The following is a 19,842-nucleotide window of genomic DNA, read 5'->3' as shown; positions in this document are numbered from 1 at the left end:
TTAAATGTGCCACTGGATAGCCATCTCTCATGGACGGTTTAATTGGTTTTCCTGCACATTGCAGAGGGTTGGACTAGATGATCTTTGTGGTCCCTTTCAACTCCATGATTCTATGATGACACCACTGGCTTGGTCAACCCACAGTCTGGCTCACGATAAGCCCTTGTCTTACATCCAAGAGTGAAGGGCCGGTACTCCAGGGTGGCAGGAGGGCGTCAGTAGCCCTCACAACTCTTGCTGCAGAACCCCAATGCAAAATGTTCATCTGATGGTTTGGGCGGAAAAAGGCTTGAACAAATATAATAATGCTTCTCTATTATTAAAACATGTTGGAGCATTCAAGCAACTTAATGTAACATGACCTGAGTAATCCTTGTTTGGCCCTGAAGTCCTACCTGTAAGGTAATTGGTGTTATTTATCCCTGTGTTGCAGACACAGGCCCAAGGCAGAGAGAGAAAGAGAGGAGGCTTTTGTGGAAGAGGTGAGATTTTTGAACGAAGCACAGCAAGTTCAAAGTCTTAGCAATTCCACTGGGGTTACAATCGTAAGCATACTTACTAAGGCAGGCAACAAAGGTGTTGACTTTTGAGAGTATTTTTGTCTGCAGGAGGAGGTACGATATCAAGGCCAAATAAGGCATGCTCATTGAATTTCCCTAATTAACTAGCCCCCCCGCCCTGTTTAGTGACTCTGCAACGCTTTAAGCAATTGAACAGATCAGAGGAAGGAATCAAAGCAAAAAAAGGCCATCGGCTGCTGCTGTAGGTCTTCCAAAGTCCACAACATATACTACACAGATACAACTCTCTTAGCTCACTACCTAAATTAATCATATCTTCCAAGTTAGTTGAAAAAAGAAGAAGATGGAAAGCATACATTTAAAGGGTTGCAACTTCATCTAGAGGTGAACAAACCAACATCTTGTGCCGGAACGTCTGAGCCGCGCATGTTTGGCGTAGTCACAACTCGTAAACAGGCCACGAGGGCCACGGCCTGGCCGTCAGGCCTCGGCAAACATGGCAGAGCCCCTCCTTGTGGAACATTCTGTTGGCCGCACAGCGGAAGGCCTCCCTTTCAAGTTATCCTTTCCCACCCCACGTTTCAAAAAAACCGCCACTTTTGTTGTCCCAATGAAATAATCCAAATAGCAGTTGACTGTTTGCGGTTTGCCCCTCCCAGTGTCCCACCTCAAATTAAGGTCAGGTTAGGTGCGGAGGCTCTGAGGGCTTCTAAGGGGGCGTTCTTTAGTTTCCCATCGTGCGGGTGATCCAGCCTTGTGTGACAATGGCAGGTGGAGGCCTTGCTGTAAGTGAGTGACTTCTTGTTCTTGTTCCACTTCTGCATGGAACGGACCACCCGCTTGAAGATGAGGTAGAAGATCTCGCACACGGTGAGGACGATGCAGAGGGCGGAGGCACCTACCATGAAGTAGGTGAAGATCTTCTTCTCTGTAGGCCGAGCAATGTAGCAGTCCACTTTATTGGGGCATGGTTGCAGATCGCACTTGACCAAGACTGGCAAGTCAAAACTGTCCCATATCCTATGGAGAAGGTAGAGGAAGATGATCTCAATTGCCAACTTGAAGAAGAGGGTGAGGAGGTACGTCCACCAAAGGCCACCGTGCTTCTTGCCAGTGTTGCTGTAGAGTTTGGGACAGTCCTCCCCATTCTTCTCCCGGTTCTTCCTCTCCCTGTCCTCACGGTAGGCCACGTGCATAATGACCAGTAGTGAAGGGCAGGTGACGAAAATCAGCTGCAGGGCCCACAGACGGATGTGGGAGATGGGGAAGAAATGGTCATAGCAGACGTTGGTGCAACCGGGCTGCCGGTGATTGCAGTCAAAGTCCTTCTGTTCATCTCCCCACACCCGCTCAGCGGCCACCACATAGACCAGGACCCGGAAGACAAAGACGACGGAGAGCCAGATGCGCCCAAAAGCGGTGGAGTATTTGTTCACCCCACTCAGCAAGCCCTGTAACGTCTTCCAGTCCATGCTGACTGATGTCCGTGGAGATTCTGCTCACCTGAACCTGGGGAGAAAGGGAAAAAAGAAAGAAAAGAAGCAGTGAGTCAAAATCTTCCTTGGAGTTCATCAAGCCAGAATTCAGCAGTGGATAAATGAGTAACTGGCAGCTTGTGTATTTCTCTCTCCATCTGTTTCAGGATTCAAGACCACAAGGTAGGGTGGTTAGATGTCCTACTTTACAGAGGACCATCCTCTATTTTGTAGAGCTGGCAGAGGACAGTCCTCTAGTTGAAGATGTCCTCTCTTTGATAGGCTGTCCAGTCCAAGCCTGGTTTAAAGTGAAAGAACCCTAAGGAGGGAGAGCAGCAGGGTTCTGGAATTTGCCCCCCAACAGTTAAGCCCCTGGATAGCAGACTGAACAGGTGTTTGCAGTCTCTCTCAATGTGTTGAGAAGTATTGTTATTTCTATTGCAATTATAGATATTATTTGTAGCTATGCTTATACATTTATGTATGCACATTGGGACCCACTTCCTCCTCTTTTGGGGTGATGCAGTGCCTCTTTTTTCTCGGTTTATAACGTAGTGGCCACCTTCCCACAAGGGCCTTGGTGCCAGGTGCAGGATTCAGCCAATGCATCAGGATCCAGGTCTGACCGAGGGAGGGAATGAGGTCAGGAGCAACCAAGGAGGTCTCCTTGCATAAATAAGCCAGAGAGAGATTGGCAATAGTCACATCGTTAGAGAAGTTTCTGAGCCACGCAGGCTTCTTGGTCCCGAACAATGAGGAGACCTGTTCTTGCTGGCGATAGATCACATGTCTTGCTCCCTCCCTTCTTCTCCCATTAACACGGCACTCCCTCGGCTTCATAGGGGGGCTGAATCTTTCAGCCTGCCCATCCAGCTTTCATACCACCTTAAGAACAAACGAACATAAAAAGAGCCCTGCTGGGTCAGACCAAGGGTCCATCTAGTCCAGCACTCTGTTCACACAGTGGCCAACCAGCTGTCAACCAGGGACTCACTAGCAGGACATGGGTGCAATAGCACCCTCCCACCCATGTTCCTCAGCAGTTGGTGTATAGATTTCTGTCTCTGATACTGGAGGTATTGCATAGCTATCAAGGCTAGTAGCCATCGCTAGCCTTCTCCTCCAGGACTTTTCCCAACCGCCTTTTAGAGTCATCCAAAGGTAGTTAATTCCAGAGTTTAACTATGTGCTGAGTGAAGAAGTCCTTCCTTTTATCTGTCCTGAATCTCGCACCGATCAGCTTCATGGGATGACCCCATTGGGTTCTAGTATTATGGGAGGAGAAAACTGTCTCCCTCTCCACATTCTCCAAACCATGCATAATTTTGTACACCTCTATCATGTCTCTTTTTCCCCCAAGCTAAACAATCCGAAGCTAAACAATCTCAAACTAAACAATGACAAGCTAAACAATCCCAAGCTAAACATTCCCAAACTACACAATCCCAGCTGTTGTAACCTTCCCTCAAAGGGGAGATGCTCCAGTCCCTTGCTCATTTTAGTTGCCCTTTCACCTTCCTTTTATGCTCAGGCTAACATGCAATACATCAAATCATGCAGAACATTGAAACCATGAAATGCAGGGCAAAAGCAAAACTATATGAAATGAACATATGGTTCAGAGTAGGTGACTGCAGTACCCTGAAGATGGGTCTGCCTTTGGGATCATATGGATGGTTATGATCCCATGATGCCAGGGGTAGGTTTGACTTGGATGGAATCCTCCCCCAACCCACCCAGTTACATTCCCTCAGTTACACTGCATCATAGATACTGTAATCCCCAAAGTCTTCCCAAACAGTAGTGCTTATGTATGTTTGGGTGACCATATGAAAAGGAGGACGGGGCTCCTGTATCTTTAACAGTTGCATAGAAAAGGGAATTTCAGCAGGTGTCCTTTGTGTATATGGAGAACCTGGTGAAATTCCCTCTTTATCACAGCAGTTAAAGCTGCAGGAGCTATACTAGAGTGACCAGATTTAAAAGAGGGCAGGGCACCTGCAGCTTTAACTGTTGTGATGAAGAGGAAATTTCACCAGGTTCCCCATATATACAAAGGACACCTGCTGAAATTCCCTTTTCTATGCAACTATTAAAAATACAGGAGCCCTGTCCTCCTTTCCATATGGTCACCCTAATGTATGTGTGTTTGGGGTAGAATTGCACGGTTAAGACTTTCAGGCTCTTAAGGGTTTGTATAGTTACAGTTCTTTTTACAGCTTTGGCAGATGTTCTTTTTTAATTTTTAATTTTTTTTTTGGTTGTTATTGCAGAATACGACATGTTGATTCCAGTGGGGGCTGGTGGCTCTGATGTCAGTGGGGCGGCGAATCTGATCTGGGTTTCAGACAGAACCAGTCAGGACTTCAAAGGAGCTATCCAAGGTGCTGGCCTTTTTAGGGTCTAGCAACCTGTATAGCTCCTTTAGGGTACTGATTGAAACTCAGAGCTGATTCGTGGTTCCACTGGCATCGGAGCCAATAGCTTCTGCTAGTTGATCTAAATTCTGTTCTAAATGGAATTTGTCAGCAACTCTCATGCAACTATGAATGGCATAATCTGGATTCATCTTGACCACTTTGCTGCCCAGACAGGTCTGCTTTTATTTGGGGCACCAAACATGCTCTAGCTGAAAGCGGTGGTGTCCCAACGTTTGTTGATCTGGGCTGGAAGACAAGAGACAACTCATAATTTGGCAATTATTCCTAGTTGACTCACAGCCTCAGTGGCTTCCTTGCAGCTCCTTAGCTTAATTAGCTCATAGGGCAAGCAACTGATGAGGATGTAGGTGAGGAGTGCGGGAATTGGCATGACACACCCTGTTTCGCATTCAGCACTTGGTGCTCAGTAAGGGATGTGCAAAGCACCGCGACAGAAGCCAAGTGAACTAGTATGGCATAGGACCAGAAGCCCACAGTTGAAGGAGGGCTTGTCAAATTATTTTATTTATTTATTCATTCATTTACAATATTTCTATAGTGTTCAATATCTAAAAAAGATTCCAGAGCAGTGAACATAGGTATAATCAGTAAAAAGAAAGATTAAAAAAGCAAATTAAAATGGTTCAATTTAAAATAAAGGACCAGAAGGGAAAAAAGTGGCTAGTCAGTTGGGGAAGGCTTCTTGAAACAGTAATTTTTGTGAACTGCCCAGAGAGCTTTCGGCTATTGGGCGGTATAGAAATGTAATAAATAAATAAATAAATAAATAAATAAATAAATAGAAATGTTTTCAGGAGGTGCCTGAAGCAGCCCAGTGTTGGCGCCTGCCTGACCTCTGGGGCAGGGAGTTCCACAGAGAAGGGGCAACTACACTAAAGGCTCTTCACCTGGTGGATTCCAATTGGGCCATAGCTCCATGTGGAACCATCAGGAGCATGCCGTCTGGCGACCTCAGTGATTGGGCAGGCTGGTAAGATCTGTGCATGCCATTTGCTGCTTGGATATTTGGGAAGAGCAATAACACATGGTGCACAAGCAAAAGGTCCATGTTCAGTCCCTAGCAACTCCACGTAGGTCTTGGAAAGAGCCCAGTAAGAAGTCCTGAAAAGCTGCCACCAGTCAGTGCTTACAATACTGAGCTGGATGGACTAATCACTTTGGTGTATGATAGCTTCCTATGTTTGCTCTCAGGATCACGATGCTATGGGGACTGAATACACCTGTCTGGCTGTAGACCAAGGAATGGCCAATGTGTGGCTTCTGGATGTTTGGGCCTACAACTCTCATCAGTCTTTGCCAGCGTAGCCAATGGTGTGTGGTCATGGGAGTTGTAGGCCCAACATCTGGAGGGACACAAGTTATCCACTTTCTGATCTAGACTGTAGAGCTCACTACCCTATGGACCTTGGCTCTCTCCCTTGCATGCCTGAGAAGGCACATAAGAACATAAGAAGAGCCCTGCTGGATCAGACCAAGGATGCATCTAGTCCAGCACTCTGTTCACACAGCGGCCAACCAGCTGTTGAGCAGGAATCCACAATCAGGACATGGGTGAAGCTTCTGAAATTCTCCCCATCTTAATTTGTGTCTAGATTTTGGAGTCTCAAATTCCTTGGCCTTGTTTTTGAAATGGAACCAGTCCATTAAAAAAACTTCCATTGTTCTGTTATTTGGTTTTGATTTGGGGTTGGGCTGTAGCTCCATGGTTGAGTTGCTGCTTTGCATGCAGAAGATTCCAGGTTTGATGCCCAGCATCTCCAGGTAGGGTTGGGAAAGAACCCTGCCTGAGCCTTTGGTGAGCTGCTGCCAGTCAGAGTCAACAATACTGGAATAGATGGACCAAGGGTCTCAGTCAGAGGCAGCTTCCTATGTTCCTCTGGTCCCACAGGACATTGGGTCCACACAAGCGCCTTTAATTTTTTATGCCTCTTTGCCTATCTCCCCCATTTCATTTACAGTACCAATGTGTGCGCTCGCACACACACTCACACACTCACGCACACACTGATGCCCCACTGTTAATAAAATGATACTAATAATAATCCTGGCATTATCGAACACTCAATTCTATCCAGTTTCTTTTTGCACACCCTTTTATCCATGTGCAGGAGGACCGTAAAACACTGCACACAAATCTTGATTACATCTAGATTTACTTCTTTTGTGCTATTTTGCCTGTATGTGCTGGTAATGCAATCACCAGCTAGGTTAATTCTCCTCATTAAAGCCAGAATCCAGGCAGACTGGAATGCGGGAGAAAAGTGAACTCCTGGGATGAAAATGGAATGCAGTGTGGGAAAATTATTCCTCCCTGTATGCCTGGGCTCAGTCCTACTTTGTGTTCCAGCCTCGCTTCCACCTTGGCTTCTCATCACCAATGGTTTCCTCATCACCTTGCTTTTCTTCATCCCACTTCCTTTGCTTCACCCTGTACACGGACCAGCTTTCCAGAGGGCTCGCTCACTCTCAACTATTAGTATAGTGGAGCTAGGGTTCACAGGGAGTTGGGGAGGAAGTGGTTATTTGTGGAAGGAGGGGGGAAATCACAAAAAATGCCCCTGCCTCATTTGGGCTCCATCTGGCTTTGATCCCAGTCAAGCTGACATCTCCCCATTCCCTCACAGAAATTGGACTGCAAAGTGAAGAGTTCCCCAAGCACCTGCACATTCTGCACCACCAGTCCAGCTTAGCCAAGCAGCATCTGAAGCTTCATCACGACTCAGACCTATATACCCACATATCTTGCCTTTCTTCCAAGGAGCTCAAGGTGGTGTGCATGGGTGTCCCCCCTCCCATTTTATCCTCACCACAACCCTTTGAGTTAGGTTAGCCTGAGAGTGTGTGAGCAGACTAAAGTCACCCAGAGATAGTAGTGGGGATTTAAATGCGGGTCGTCCTATTCCCAGTCTGACATTCTGCTCTGCCACACTGGCTCTAAGGCCCCCACCATCTTAAAAGCCGAACTTCGCCAGCCATGTATTCTGTCTTGCCAGATGTTTGATTACCGCCTCCCCGCCTGCTGCTCCCGGCATTTTTGCAGTCCCAAGCAGGGAGTTAACAAGTTAACAAGCTCCTTCCGGTTCGCCGCACATGGGTGGCGCACTGCACTCACCTCAGTAGGCTAGAGGTGGCATGTGCTCGCCTTAGCAGACGCTTCCTTTCCAAAATTCAGGCAGTGGTAGCATGACTGTAGTATAATCTTGCAGGGAATTTCTGCATGGTCAGCTTCTCTTGTCCCTGTGTGGAAAGCTGCACCCATGCAAATTTCCCACTTACACCCAGATACGCAATCAACACTGAACAGGTCTGCCTTTGTTTCTGGGCACCCTAGGAATCCGTCACTGGGTCACCAGTGTCCCCATTCTCCTAGGGTGACCATATGAAAAAGAGGACAGGGCTCCTGTATCTTTAACAGTTGCATAGAAAAGGGAATTTCAGCAGGTGTCATTTGTATGCATGTCGCACCTGGTGAAATTCCCTCTTCATCACAACAGTTAAAGCTGCAGGAGCTATACTGCAGCTATACTGTGACCAGATATAAAAGAGGGCAGGGCACCTGCAGCTTTAACTGTTATGATGAAGAGGAAAGTTCACCAGGTTCTCCATATATACAAATGACAGCTGCTGAAATTCCCTTTTCAATACAACTGTTAAAGATACAGGAGCCCTGTCCTCCTTTTCATAGGGTCACCCTACATTCTCCTCCCCCCCCATAACTGTGTTTGTAACAGCACCTTGATGTGCAGATGTTAGCAGGTGACCACAGTGGTTTCACTGTGAAAACATTCAGCTGCTGATTTCTCAAGGTCACGCTTTGGTTAAAGGGTGAGGCCAGTCAGCTGGTCACCTCAAAGCCTTCCTTTATTCAGTCCAGCTCAAGTTTTGTCCGGCCAGCGATAGTTCTTTGTTAAATGACTGCTTCCCTTTAATTGTGAGGCTTGTAAGCTATTAACTGAGCTTTTTGTGCACCTGGAAGGAACACACCCAACAGGTGGAGCCCTCTTCCTCTTTCCTCTTAACTTCCTGCTATCTCCGCCTCCCTGCCCTGCTTCCAGTTACGATTCCATAGAGGATCATGGATTTATGCTTTGTGGGTTTTCTCCCTTTCTTCTGTGTATGATCTGAAAAGTGAAGCATCCACTGTACCAGCTTTCCCCAACCTGGGCTCTTCCAGATGTATCGGACTGTCACTCCCATAATTCCTAGCCAGAATGGCCAATTGGGGAAGGCTGCACTATTCGAAACTGGAATAGATCAATTCTCTGGTTTTTCAGACTGGGCCTGTTCAGATGACACACTAAGCCATGGTTGGGCTGCTAATCCCTTTGCAGCAAATGATAAGTGAGCGTGTTTAAACTGTGGTTATGTAGCCACCATTGTAAGGAATAGTTCACACGACAGTAAGTCATGAGTTGCATGACATGATAAGACATAATGTTTAGCTCAAAATGCTTAGTGTGTCATCTGAACAGGGTCTCTTTCTGTTTTCAGGGAACCTTGAAGAACGCCTTCCAGGCTGTAGATCATTGATGCAGCCCCTCTGCATATCCTGAATTCTCCCCTGCCTGTATTCTCCACTCAGTCCCATAGCAAACACCCTACAGATCACTCTACCCTTGCTCCCATGCTAGCAGTGTGGAAAGAACAGCCTGTATCATGCTGACCAGGGGGTGTTGGGAATTGTAGTCCAACTCATCCGGAAGGCACCAGGCTGAGAAAGACTGCCCTGGATGCTCAAACCAGACATTTCTTTGCATTTTTATTTTCAACCTAGGTAAGGCATGGGGCAAGTTTATTCCTGGTCCAGTGGGAATAATGCTGAGGTACAAGGAAGAATGGGATAAATCACATTTTGTGAAAGCGCTCAATGATAAAAAGACTCTGCAAATGTGGTTGGGGGAACAAAAAAAGAAAAACAGCACAGCAAGCAAATTATAGCAGGCAAACCGCTCGGACAGAACCAGCAGTTTCCCACCTCTGGTAGCTTTTTATGGGCAGGTCACCTTTTGGTGGCGATTTTTGTTTGTTGCTTTGTTTTTACAAGACGGAGCATTTGAAAGTGGCGTCCCTCACTTTTGGTACTGCGGATTTCCCCACCTCAGCTTTAGATACACAGTGACCTGTCTTATACTGGATCAGACCTTTGGTTCTTCTAGCCTAGTATTGTCAACACTGACTGGCAGTAGGTCCCCGCGATTTCAGGCAGGAGTTTTTCCAGCCCTGCCTGAAGATGCTGCCAGGAATCGAACCTGGGGCCTTCTGCATGCAAAGCAGGTGGCTCTGCCTCTGAGCCACGGGCCCACCCAATAAAGGTGGCAATTTCCAATAGAAGTGCATTGCATTTAGCATCCTTCTGCATGCCCAGAGTAGATGAGGCCTCATTCTGCAGGTGGAGAGGTGACCTTCCTCTAACTGCGGGGTCTAACCTGTGCCTGGAGGACCTGTATCACTTGCGTGCTCACACGACTGAATGAAGAAATGTTCTCCATGCAAACAAAAAACAAAACAAACCAGCAAATAACATCCCTTGCACACAGAAAGCAAGTGTGTCAGGGATTCAAGGGGCTGTAGCCTACCCTTCTCTCTGACACACTAGTTTTCTGTCTGCTAGGATTCCCCTCATCCCCTCATGTCCATCATCTCAGTGTGAATATTGAACCAGATAGCTACCGTTATCGGGATTAATTGACACAAGGAATGGTTAAAAGCCAAGGCTAGAAAGACGTTAACTAATTAAAATTTTAAATCTGTTATAAAATTGTTGTGCCGCTGCACCTTAGAAATAGCCAGAGACACAGAAATTGAGCAAAGTTCTGTCTCTCCACAATACACCCGCAGTATCAGCTATCTTCATGAGGTCATCCCATGAAGCTGATTGGTGGGAGACTCAGGACAGGTAAAAGGATGGATTTCTCCACACAGCACATTGTTAAACTATGGGATTTGCCAGCATGAGAGGGCCGTCAACCTGGACACCTTTGAAAGAGGATTAGGCAAATTCCTAGAGGAGGAGAAAGCTATCGATGGCTACTGCTCATGATGACTAAATATTACCTCCGGTATCAGAGATACCAGTTGCTGGGAACATGAGTGGGAGGGTGCTGTTACATTCATGTCCTGCTTGTGGGCTTTCCAAAGGCATCTGGTTGGCCTCTGTGCAAACAGAATGCTGGACTAGATAGGCTTTTGGTCCAAACTAGCTTCTGCTACATTTTTATCTGTGGGACAGATATAGGGCCAGTGGGGGACAGGTGGCAACTCTATTGGCTTGTCCATGCATTTGGAATGGATGTTTAAATGAAATGTCAGCATTTTAGAAGTGCAAATATGCCACAGATGCCCTTAGAAATGCTGTTGTTTTTTCAACACACCCACACCCACACACACCAGAGCAGTTCATATCAGTCTCCCTTTTTTCAGATAATTACCAAAGACCTGAAGAACTGATTGAGCCGTGGCTGCTGTTGCCAACTTTTTCAACTGCTCCCTGTAGCATTGCCTTTAACGTCAGCTTGAGGTATGCGGGAATGAGTGGCCCAGATGGAGGCAAACGTTTCCCCCTGCTATTGTCTGCAGGTGAAGCCACCCTTAATGGCAGAGAACTGGGGAGGGTGGGAAGGTTGCAAAATGGGCAACCCCGTCTAACTCTTGGCTGACTTGATGGAGCAGGCAGCTGGGACTCTGCCAGACTTTCTATCAGCTGCAGTCATAGTCTGATTCGGTTTCCTGGCATTGCCTTGCCCACACTTGAATGGATTGAGTAGGTCTGTGCAGGGTTTTTTTTTTTACATCCTTGCTATGCAACTGAATTTGCATTAATTATTTGCATCAGTGATTATATTCTTATCGCAACTGAGATTTGTTAACTGCACTTAGCAGGAAGTCAGTATTATGTTGGTCACAGAGACCATCACTATTTCTGCTGGAGCTGAAATGAAACGTCACCAAGCCTTGAAGTTTGGCAAAACATACAGATTTTAAATGCGACTTTTTTGCAACTTGCAGACTGGAATTTGTTGTCTGAATTTGAAACTGTCCCTCAACGTTTGAGTGGTTTAGGTGAAATTTTCTCATTCGGAAAGGATTAAAACTGGACATGAAGATATTCAGAACATGAGGTTTATCTAACTTAATTGGAATATAGTTTTGGCTTATTTTAAATAAATTTTAACTATGACAGCTGTACCGGGAAAATGCAAAATAATCATACCTCTTGCTTTCAGTGCATTTAATATAATTTAACAAAGTTTATTTTCTGATGCACACTTACAGCTTTTGGAACATATTTCTATCCTTGGTAGATAGGAACAAAAATATTTTTAAAGCTGTTTTTCAACTAATTGAAGGGTTTCCTCCAGTACTCGATTAGTTTGATTTGATTTTGGCAGACATCCAATATGGAATCCCAAGAGTGATTATGCAGGTAGTATGAAATATGAAACAGCCGTTGTGATTCAGGTTTAAAATATTAGTGTACCAAAAAATAAAAAATAAAAATCCAATTGCCCTCTTCACAATAGTTAACAAATAGCTATGAGGCAAGCCACCCAGGGCTTTGCTTGCTTACTTGCTAGCTGACTCATTCGCTTGACTCAGACTTGCTTTGACTGAATTCTTGAGCTTCACTGACACAGATACATTTAACTGACTAGAAAAAAAAATTGACCTAAGCCTTAACAGTAGCTTGAGCTTTAGAAATTACCAAGTTATACTGTTCACAGTATGGATACAAGCGTAATAATCTGCTCCTGACTTCAGAGTCAGCTTCTGACTAAGGTGCAGGAGCAGCGGATGAGGCAGAAGTTGACAACCTACCATCCCTGGACACTCCAGACCTTCACTTTGAGCACCATCACCATTCCTCCATCTGGCCTTATGTGTGCATTTTAAACAGCCATTTTCAGCATACACCATCCTTAAGGTTGCCAACTTTAAAACCGCCCCAGCTCCATGGAAATCAGTGGTGTTGAGAAACGTGTTTTCTTTCTCCGCCTTTATTTAAAGACACAGGAGCAGGGTAAGGAAAAAGTTGGCAACTCTGCTTACAGCTTGATATTAAATGTGTTGCTAGAAACTAATAAGGGAGGCTTGATAGCTCTGAACTTCTCAAGACTGCCAGTTCCCCCCCCCTCCCCCAAATCTCTGGAGGTCAAAAGCAGGTGCTTCTTTAAATGGACAGTACTTGTTTTCTACTCTTGCACAAGAAAATATTTTTTTTAAAAAAAGTCTGCTGAAAGCAAACAGGTTTATAACTGTGTTTGGCTCCTGCATTCCATGCGGTACTTAAATGGGAGTTAACTGGTAGGCAATGAGTGCGTTGCAGGTGAGCTCTTGGTCTAATGTGTGAGGTTGGAGGGAAAGGCCTTAACCTCTTCATTGCTGGGGAACTGCCTAGAAACAAGGTCTGTTTGGCAATCCATACTAAAGTTGTTGTTGATGTTGTTTTAAATTCCAGTGGTGGATTGGGCAACTAACAGTGAAATCTAGTGGATAGAGAGATGGAATTTTGCAACTCAGAATCTAATGCTTAAAATTGCTCCCCCCCAATCCCTCCCACTGACCTTTCCTTTTGTGTCAAGTTTTTTGCATAAAGGGAGAGATAAAAACAACAACTACAATAAATAAATAAATAAATAAATAAATAAATAGAATCAGGCTGCAAATTGCACGTCGGCTGTAGACTTATTCTGCAGCTGTAGGCAATTCACTTATCTCTCAACCCCTGTTCCCTACGTGACAGAAACTGAAAAATGGCCAGTCAGATGGAAAACCGACATTATAGCTATCGCACAGGGCTGTTGTGAGTGCAAAAATGCAATGAAGGTTAAAAAGCACTTTGGTGAAGTAGTATATTTCGTTCCACCCTGTGTGCCCAAAGGTAAGACTCATCACTTTCACTTACCCAGTGACTAATGATAACGTGTTGCATTTATTTATTTATTTTTGAGTATTGCAGTGTTAATGATGATGATAATGTAATAAAACAACCCACATTTCTTTGCCTTGCACAAAAATAAAAACTGGCCCCATCTATAATCTAGTATTGTAGGCTTAGGATAATTATATCACTTAAACTTCACTGCAGCTGATCTGAAAAAGTGGCTATGATTTTTGCCTTGATATTAAAGATGGGGATGGAGGCTAAGAGAGAGCAGCTTGCTTAAAGACACCTGGTGAGTACATGGGGAGGAGCGTGGGATTTGGCATGACACGCCCTGTTTTGCATTCAGCATCTGGTGCTCAGTCAGAGATGTGCAAGGCACCACGATGAAAGCCAAGCAAACTAGCATGGCGTAGGACTAGAAAGAGGGTTGGTTGAAAGAGGGTTTGTGAAATTTAGACCCACCATTTGCTGCTTGGATGTTTGGAAGAGCCATAGTGCATGGTGTGCAGGCAAAAAAAATCCCATGTTCATCTTCATGTAGGGCTGGGAATGACCCCTCCCCCTGTGTGAAGCCTTGGATTGCTGCTGCCAGCTAGTGCTAACAGTGGACTTGGTGTAAGCTAGCCTCATATGTTTGGCCCCTTTGAAAAGCCAGGATTATGCTGCCATGGGGATAGTCGAAGCTACAACTGACAGAAGCCACCTGCCTGGCTCTAGAGCCACGTGGGTCTCCAGATGTTTGGGACTGAAACTCCCATCAGTCTTAGCCAGCATAGCCAATGGTGAGGGGTCATGGGAGCTTTAGGCAAAATGGTTAAACAGTTGGAAGGACAAAAGTAGTCCACTCCTTGCTCTATATTACAAGCCATGATCATGATGCTGCAGGGATAGACAAAGAATGCACCTGCCTGGCTGTAGAGTGGAGGCATCACCAGCCTCATTCTTCTCCTGGCCTGCCTGCAAGGCACTTCTTCCCTACCGCAGGACATGTAGCAAAGCTTCTGCAATTCTCCTCCTATGAATTTCTCCCTAGGTTTCAAAGTTCTGAATTTCTTGGCCTTGTTTCTGAAATGGAATGGATGCATTAGGAATCCTCCATTGTTCAGTTATGTGTTCTGGATTTTGCACAGGGCACTGAGGTGAAATTTGAACTAGGAATTCTGACACTTTCTTTTATAACTGGGTGTTGGAGGCCGGGGGACCTTCTGGGCTTGTTCCAAATTTTGCTTTTTCGCTGAGCTATGGCCCTACACAAGCCAGGCTAGGGTGTGGCTGCAATCAGGGAGAAGGTGAATTTAAATGTGAAATCCTCCAGATGACTCTAAGTATGTGAGCCAAGCTGTGGGTTGCAGGCCAGGCCGAAGGAAAAACTGGGTCACATGTCAAGCCCCAGCACCCATTGCAACATCCTGTGTCTCTCAGTGATGCCAATTGTTTGCTTAGAGGAAGCAATATCAGTTAAGCACATAGTTGACTGATGGAACACACTGCCCACAAGATGTGATGTTAGGGATGGGGGTGAAATTTGTTTCGTTCTCATTTTAATTTTGCTCCTTTGAACCGCTGTATGAACTAAAATTCAGTTATCCTTTGAATTTTGCACTTCTGCAAATTTTGCAATGGAGGCCTCCAATTAATAATGTGTACAAAAATATGCATATCTGGGGAAAAAGTGCGTAAGAAAATGTAAATATTAGTGAAAAGAATATTTAAAATGCAATATAAAAGGATCATTGCTTGCAAAAAAATGTGTATACCAGGCAGACTTGCACACAAAAATGCATGTAATTGGAGAAATGCACATCAAAGTCGTACATATTTTCATGCAAAGTTTTTGTCTTAAAGTTTGGGACAAGTTTAGGATTAGAAAAATTCCCAAAGTTCTGGATGAACCAAGTTTAATACAGGAAAAGTGAGAAATTGAGAGATTCAGCTATTGGGCGGTATAAAAATGTAATAAATAAATAAACAAATAAACAAATAAATCTATAGTGGTAATAGCTGCTAGTTCTGATGGCTTAAAAAGTGACTTGGATAAATTCATAGGGAATTCTGTGAAAAGCTGTTAGCAATGGGAGCTAAATGGAGCCTCCATAAGCCATCCGTATGAACTGGTTTATAGAAGTGTTCAAATCCTTCTTCCCCTGTTTTTCTTTTTTTAATAAGTGATGTAACTGATAATTGTGTATGAATATGTTTTATGTTATGTTCTTCCCTTCTTCTTTCCTTTGCTTTGTGGCTCCCTTCCCATTTGTTTTTCTTTGTTATATTTTCAAATAAAAAAATAATAATTAATAGAGTCTCCAAATAAAGAGGCAAAATGCCTCTGAGTAGCAGATGTTAGAGACGAACAGTGGGAAAGCACCGACACTTTCATGACCCTGTCTGAAACCCTCCTTCCCATAAGTAGAAAACTAGCACAGTAGGAAGGCCTAGAATCTTTCTCCCTTTTCTGCTAGTTTTCTACTTGCAAAGTCTCTCTCTCTCTCTCTCTGTGGGAACTTTCAAAGAGGGAACCAGATGCCTCCTGGAGACATCTGCCTGGCCACCATGAGGAAACAGGATGCCAAATTAGGAGGATTCTTGTTTTGATCCAGCTGAGCTCTTCCTTCGTGCCTATACATTTCCAAAGGCTCATGGGACATTCCTCTGTATTCGAATGCCATTTCTTTAATGCCCTAGATTGCTGCCTGGTAGAATGGTGTGCGTTGATTGTGCGGTCAGACCTGCCCTGCATGTATGATATAATAAAGAGAATGGCCTTGAGTGACAAAGAGCCCTCCTTCAGCTGGGATAAAGGACATGAGATTCAAAGGCAGAAGGTGTGAGCTGGAGGGAAACCCAAGTGCCAGCTCCAAGCACCCAAGTAGCCTGTGGCTGGTGCATACGTGTGTGAGTCCCTTGCTGGATGACCACAGCATCAGAGGCGAGGTGCATGTGTGAGTGGGCACACTCATCAGGTGTCACGGACAGCGCATTCATAACCCTCGTGCACAGGCAATACTTTTTCCACGGAGACAGGTCCTGCATCCAGCAGCTGGCCGTTGAGGCCTAGTTTGCACATGCAATAGAATCAAAGAATAGGAGAGTTGGAAGGGGCCTATAAGGCCATCGAGTCCAACCCCCTGCTCAATGCAGGAATCTGCCTTAGAGCATCCCTGACAGATGGCTGTCTAGCTGCCTCTTGAAGGCCTCTAGTGTGGGAGAGCCCACGACCTCCCTGGGTAACTGGTTCCATTGTTTTACTACTCTAACAGTCAGGAAATTTTTCCTGATGTCCAGCCGGAATCTGGCATCCTGTCACATGAGCCCTTAGTTTATTCCGTGTCCTGGACTCTGGGAGGATCGAGAAGAGATCCTGGCCCTCCTCTGTGTGACAACCTTTCAAGCATTTGAAGAGTGCTACCATGTCTTGCCTCAATCGTCTCTTCTCCAGGCTAAACATGCCCAGTTTCCCACAAAGTGGGAATGATGTGGAAGAGTCTTGAGGTGATAGCAGGGGCTGTACCACTTCAGGGAGCAAGCATGTAGCCTTGCTTGTGAACATTACCTTGTTAGCCAATTAAATTCCTGGCATCTCCAGGTAGGATTGGAAAAGACCTCTGGAGAATATGGTATAGGCAATACTGAGCTCAATACTGAGCTGGATGGACTAACAGTCTGCTTTGGTATAAAAGAGCTTCCTAAGTTCCAACTCACCCCCTGCAAGTAGAACTAGAACTTGTCTAGAACTTCTCTCCTTTTGCTGCTATTGTTCTCCCCCCCCTTAAGAACATTAGAAGAGCCCTGCTGTATCAGACCGAAGGTCCATCTAGTCCATCACTCTGTCCACGCAGTGGCCAACCAGCTGTCAACCAGGGACCAACAAAGCAGGACATGGTGCAACAGCACCTTCTTCTTCTCAGTGTCAGAGAGCTTTCAACAAGATGACGTCCCTCCACCTGCGTTCTGAAATTGTGCCATCCACTCTACCACCTCCTGGATACACTGGGCTCCAAGTGTAGGTTAGTCAACATCCTTATGACGTTGTAATGTTTTTTCAGGGCGCAATCCTGTGCCTGTTGAAACAGACAAAAGTCCTACAACTCCCAGCATGCCCTAGCCAGCTATGTCGGCTGTGGCATGCTGGAAATTGCAGGACTTTTTGTCTGTCTCAACAGGCACAGGATTGTGCCCTAAATGTTCTTAATATTTTTTTAATTATTATTCTGACCTGGTTTCTGTATTGTTATGTTGTAATTTAGATGTAGGGAAACCGAGTGATGCCTTTGCATGGGGAAGGGGTGTGTGTGTGGAGGGGGAACAGCCCTGACAAATGGGGACCTCTTGGATTAACACCAACCCAGACTCTTAGAACCAGTGATCGCCTTTTCAGTGGCGGTCCAAGACATGTTGCTGCCTAAAGCAGAGTGGTGACACAGCTTAAAAGTCTTGCTGTGCCATGCCAATGCTTCCTGCCTTCACCTAGCCTTCCACTCCACCCCATGGAGCTGCCCAAAACACGTCACTACAGTCTGCTTCATGGCAGGTTGTGCCTGTTCCTTTTTAAATATGTGCATTATTAGACTTCTGTAAAATCGCTCTCTGCCACTCTTTCATCCTCTCACTAATTCCCCCCCAAACACACATTTCTCGGATTAACAGCTGTCTTTTACCCCCCCCCCCGCCCCATGGCTCCATAAACTTCGATATCTTCCTCCATCTCTTATGCCAGCCTGCCCTAACCTGGTGCTCCCCAGATGTGCTTGGACTCCAACTCCCAGCCTGCCTGGTCAGGTTGGGGAAAGCTGTCCTGAGTGACTGAAGTCACCACTTTCCTTTGTAAGCAAAGACGCTCCAGAGACTGTCCCTGTGATCTGTTCTCTTTAGCTGCAACCCTAAACACTGCAGTGTGCAAAACTACAGGAAATGGCCCCTTTGGGGTCAAAACATCTGGGTGGGGGGTGTTTTTTGGATGTATAGTGGGACAAAGAGAACACCTGCCAGAGTCCCAATCCAGACCAGGGCTGCTTTTTCCTGAAAAGGTACATGGTCAATATTAAGCATGCTATTTAAAAATCATGTTTGAGTTGTTGTGAAGTTTGGCGCTTACATGGGAGTAAATTCCATTGAAAGCAGTGGGACTGACTTCCAAGTAACTATGCATAGGTTTGCAGTGTTAGTCTTTCTTTCTTTCTTTCTTTCTTTCTTTCTTTCTTTCTTTCTTTCTTTCTTTCTTTCTCTGAACGGAAGAACTGAGCACATGCTTAACTGAGCACATGCTTAAACAAAGGTACTTTTAAAATGTTTAGCTCTGGTTAGATCATGCCCAAAGATCAACAAAAGAACCATGCCAACCTTGGCAGAGACACTTTCTTTTTCTATCCTAAACCCTGTCCTTAAAGCCCCAGTTCTCCTCAGATTCCAAAGCCCCTAAGGTGACTGAGGCAACTTAAAAGCATAGCGGGTGAAGCAGGTGACATCCTTGAAACTGCCATTAAGAACAAAACAGCCACTTCCATCTCAAATTCAGCAAAATCTACCAGCCAGGTGGTTTTGATTTGTTCTTTGGCAATCACATTGCATGATTTCTTCCAGGTGGATCTAAATTGCACCAAGAAACTGGATTTCAGAGTCGCGGTGTGTGTTTGAAAATGCCTTCTTGGGATCTCATTCGCTTGAAATAATCGTGCATCTATAAAATCACTGCCTTCCCCCCCCCCCCATATGAAACGTATTTCCCGCAGACTCTACTGAACTTTGCAACATTAGTATAAGGCTGGTCGCTATTCTGTAGTAGCGAGAAATGGGTGCTTCCAAATATTTTTTCAAAAGGAGTCAGATGGGATATTCTGTCTCTGTCCATCTGTCTTCCAAATACCTGTCCAACCCCCTAGAAAGAAGCGAAATTCTACTTACCAGGTCAAGAATTGTCTTTGGCCTTTGTTTGTTCTTGTCAGCCTCACCAAGAGAGAAAAATAGGGAACTCTCCTTTGAGGCAGGAACCCGTAACTTTTGGGTGATCGTTATGCCATGGAACTTTCTCCCTCTTGTGCATACGGAAGCAGCCACGGAGCCCAGCTCATTGCAGTGTAGTGAGCTGCCTTATTTTTGTGTCAGTACTGAGGGTGTGGCTCAGCTCCCTTGGTTGTGCAAGTGGAAAGGAATCCTTTTTTGAGTAGTGAACAGCATGTGTGGGGGGGTGGGGGTGGGGTGGAACAGAGGGAGAAAGGCTTTCGCTCAGCCGGTTTGGCAGTCGATCTGACTGCAAACGCCTGCCTGGGGGGTGGCAGCGGAGATGCTGATCCCAGAAAGCTAGCCCCACTGTATGTAAGCACGGCACCCCCTCCCTTTGCAGGCCAAAGTATACCCCTCTCTTTGAAGTTGGGGGCATGCCAGAGGACTAGCCTCTTGGGGCGGGTCACAGCTTGGTTGTGAAGAAAGCAGCTGCTTTTTAGAATCGCCCTGGGACGGATTCGCGTGGTTGCCATATTTCTATCCCACCTTGTTATTGACACAAATCCATTCACACATGCAGTGCT

The 19,842-nt window shown here is 45.5% G+C and overlaps 1 protein-coding gene across 1 annotated transcript; it reads right to left on the bottom strand.

The window, feature by feature from the left end:
- Positions 1-855: 855 nt before the first annotated feature.
- LOC134408042 (gap junction beta-3 protein-like) lies at positions 856-19,438 on the bottom strand. The gene is made up of 2 exons (XM_063140108.1): positions 19,220-19,438; positions 856-2,030 (listed from the first exon to the last, which is right to left on the bottom strand). The coding sequence occupies exon 2, from the start codon at positions 1,991-1,993 to the stop codon at positions 1,190-1,192; it is 804 nt and encodes a 267-aa protein (XP_062996178.1). The 5' UTR covers positions 1,994-2,030; positions 19,220-19,438; the 3' UTR covers positions 856-1,189.
- Positions 19,439-19,842: the final 404 nt, after the last annotated feature.

This window comes from Elgaria multicarinata, chromosome 13 (genome assembly GCF_023053635.1).
Source record: "Elgaria multicarinata webbii isolate HBS135686 ecotype San Diego chromosome 13, rElgMul1.1.pri, whole genome shotgun sequence".
In the NCBI taxonomy this organism is placed as follows: domain Eukaryota; kingdom Metazoa; phylum Chordata; class Lepidosauria; order Squamata; family Anguidae; genus Elgaria; species Elgaria multicarinata.
Note: the sequence above shows the minus strand (reverse complement) of the source record. Positions and strands in the feature narration are given on the sequence as shown.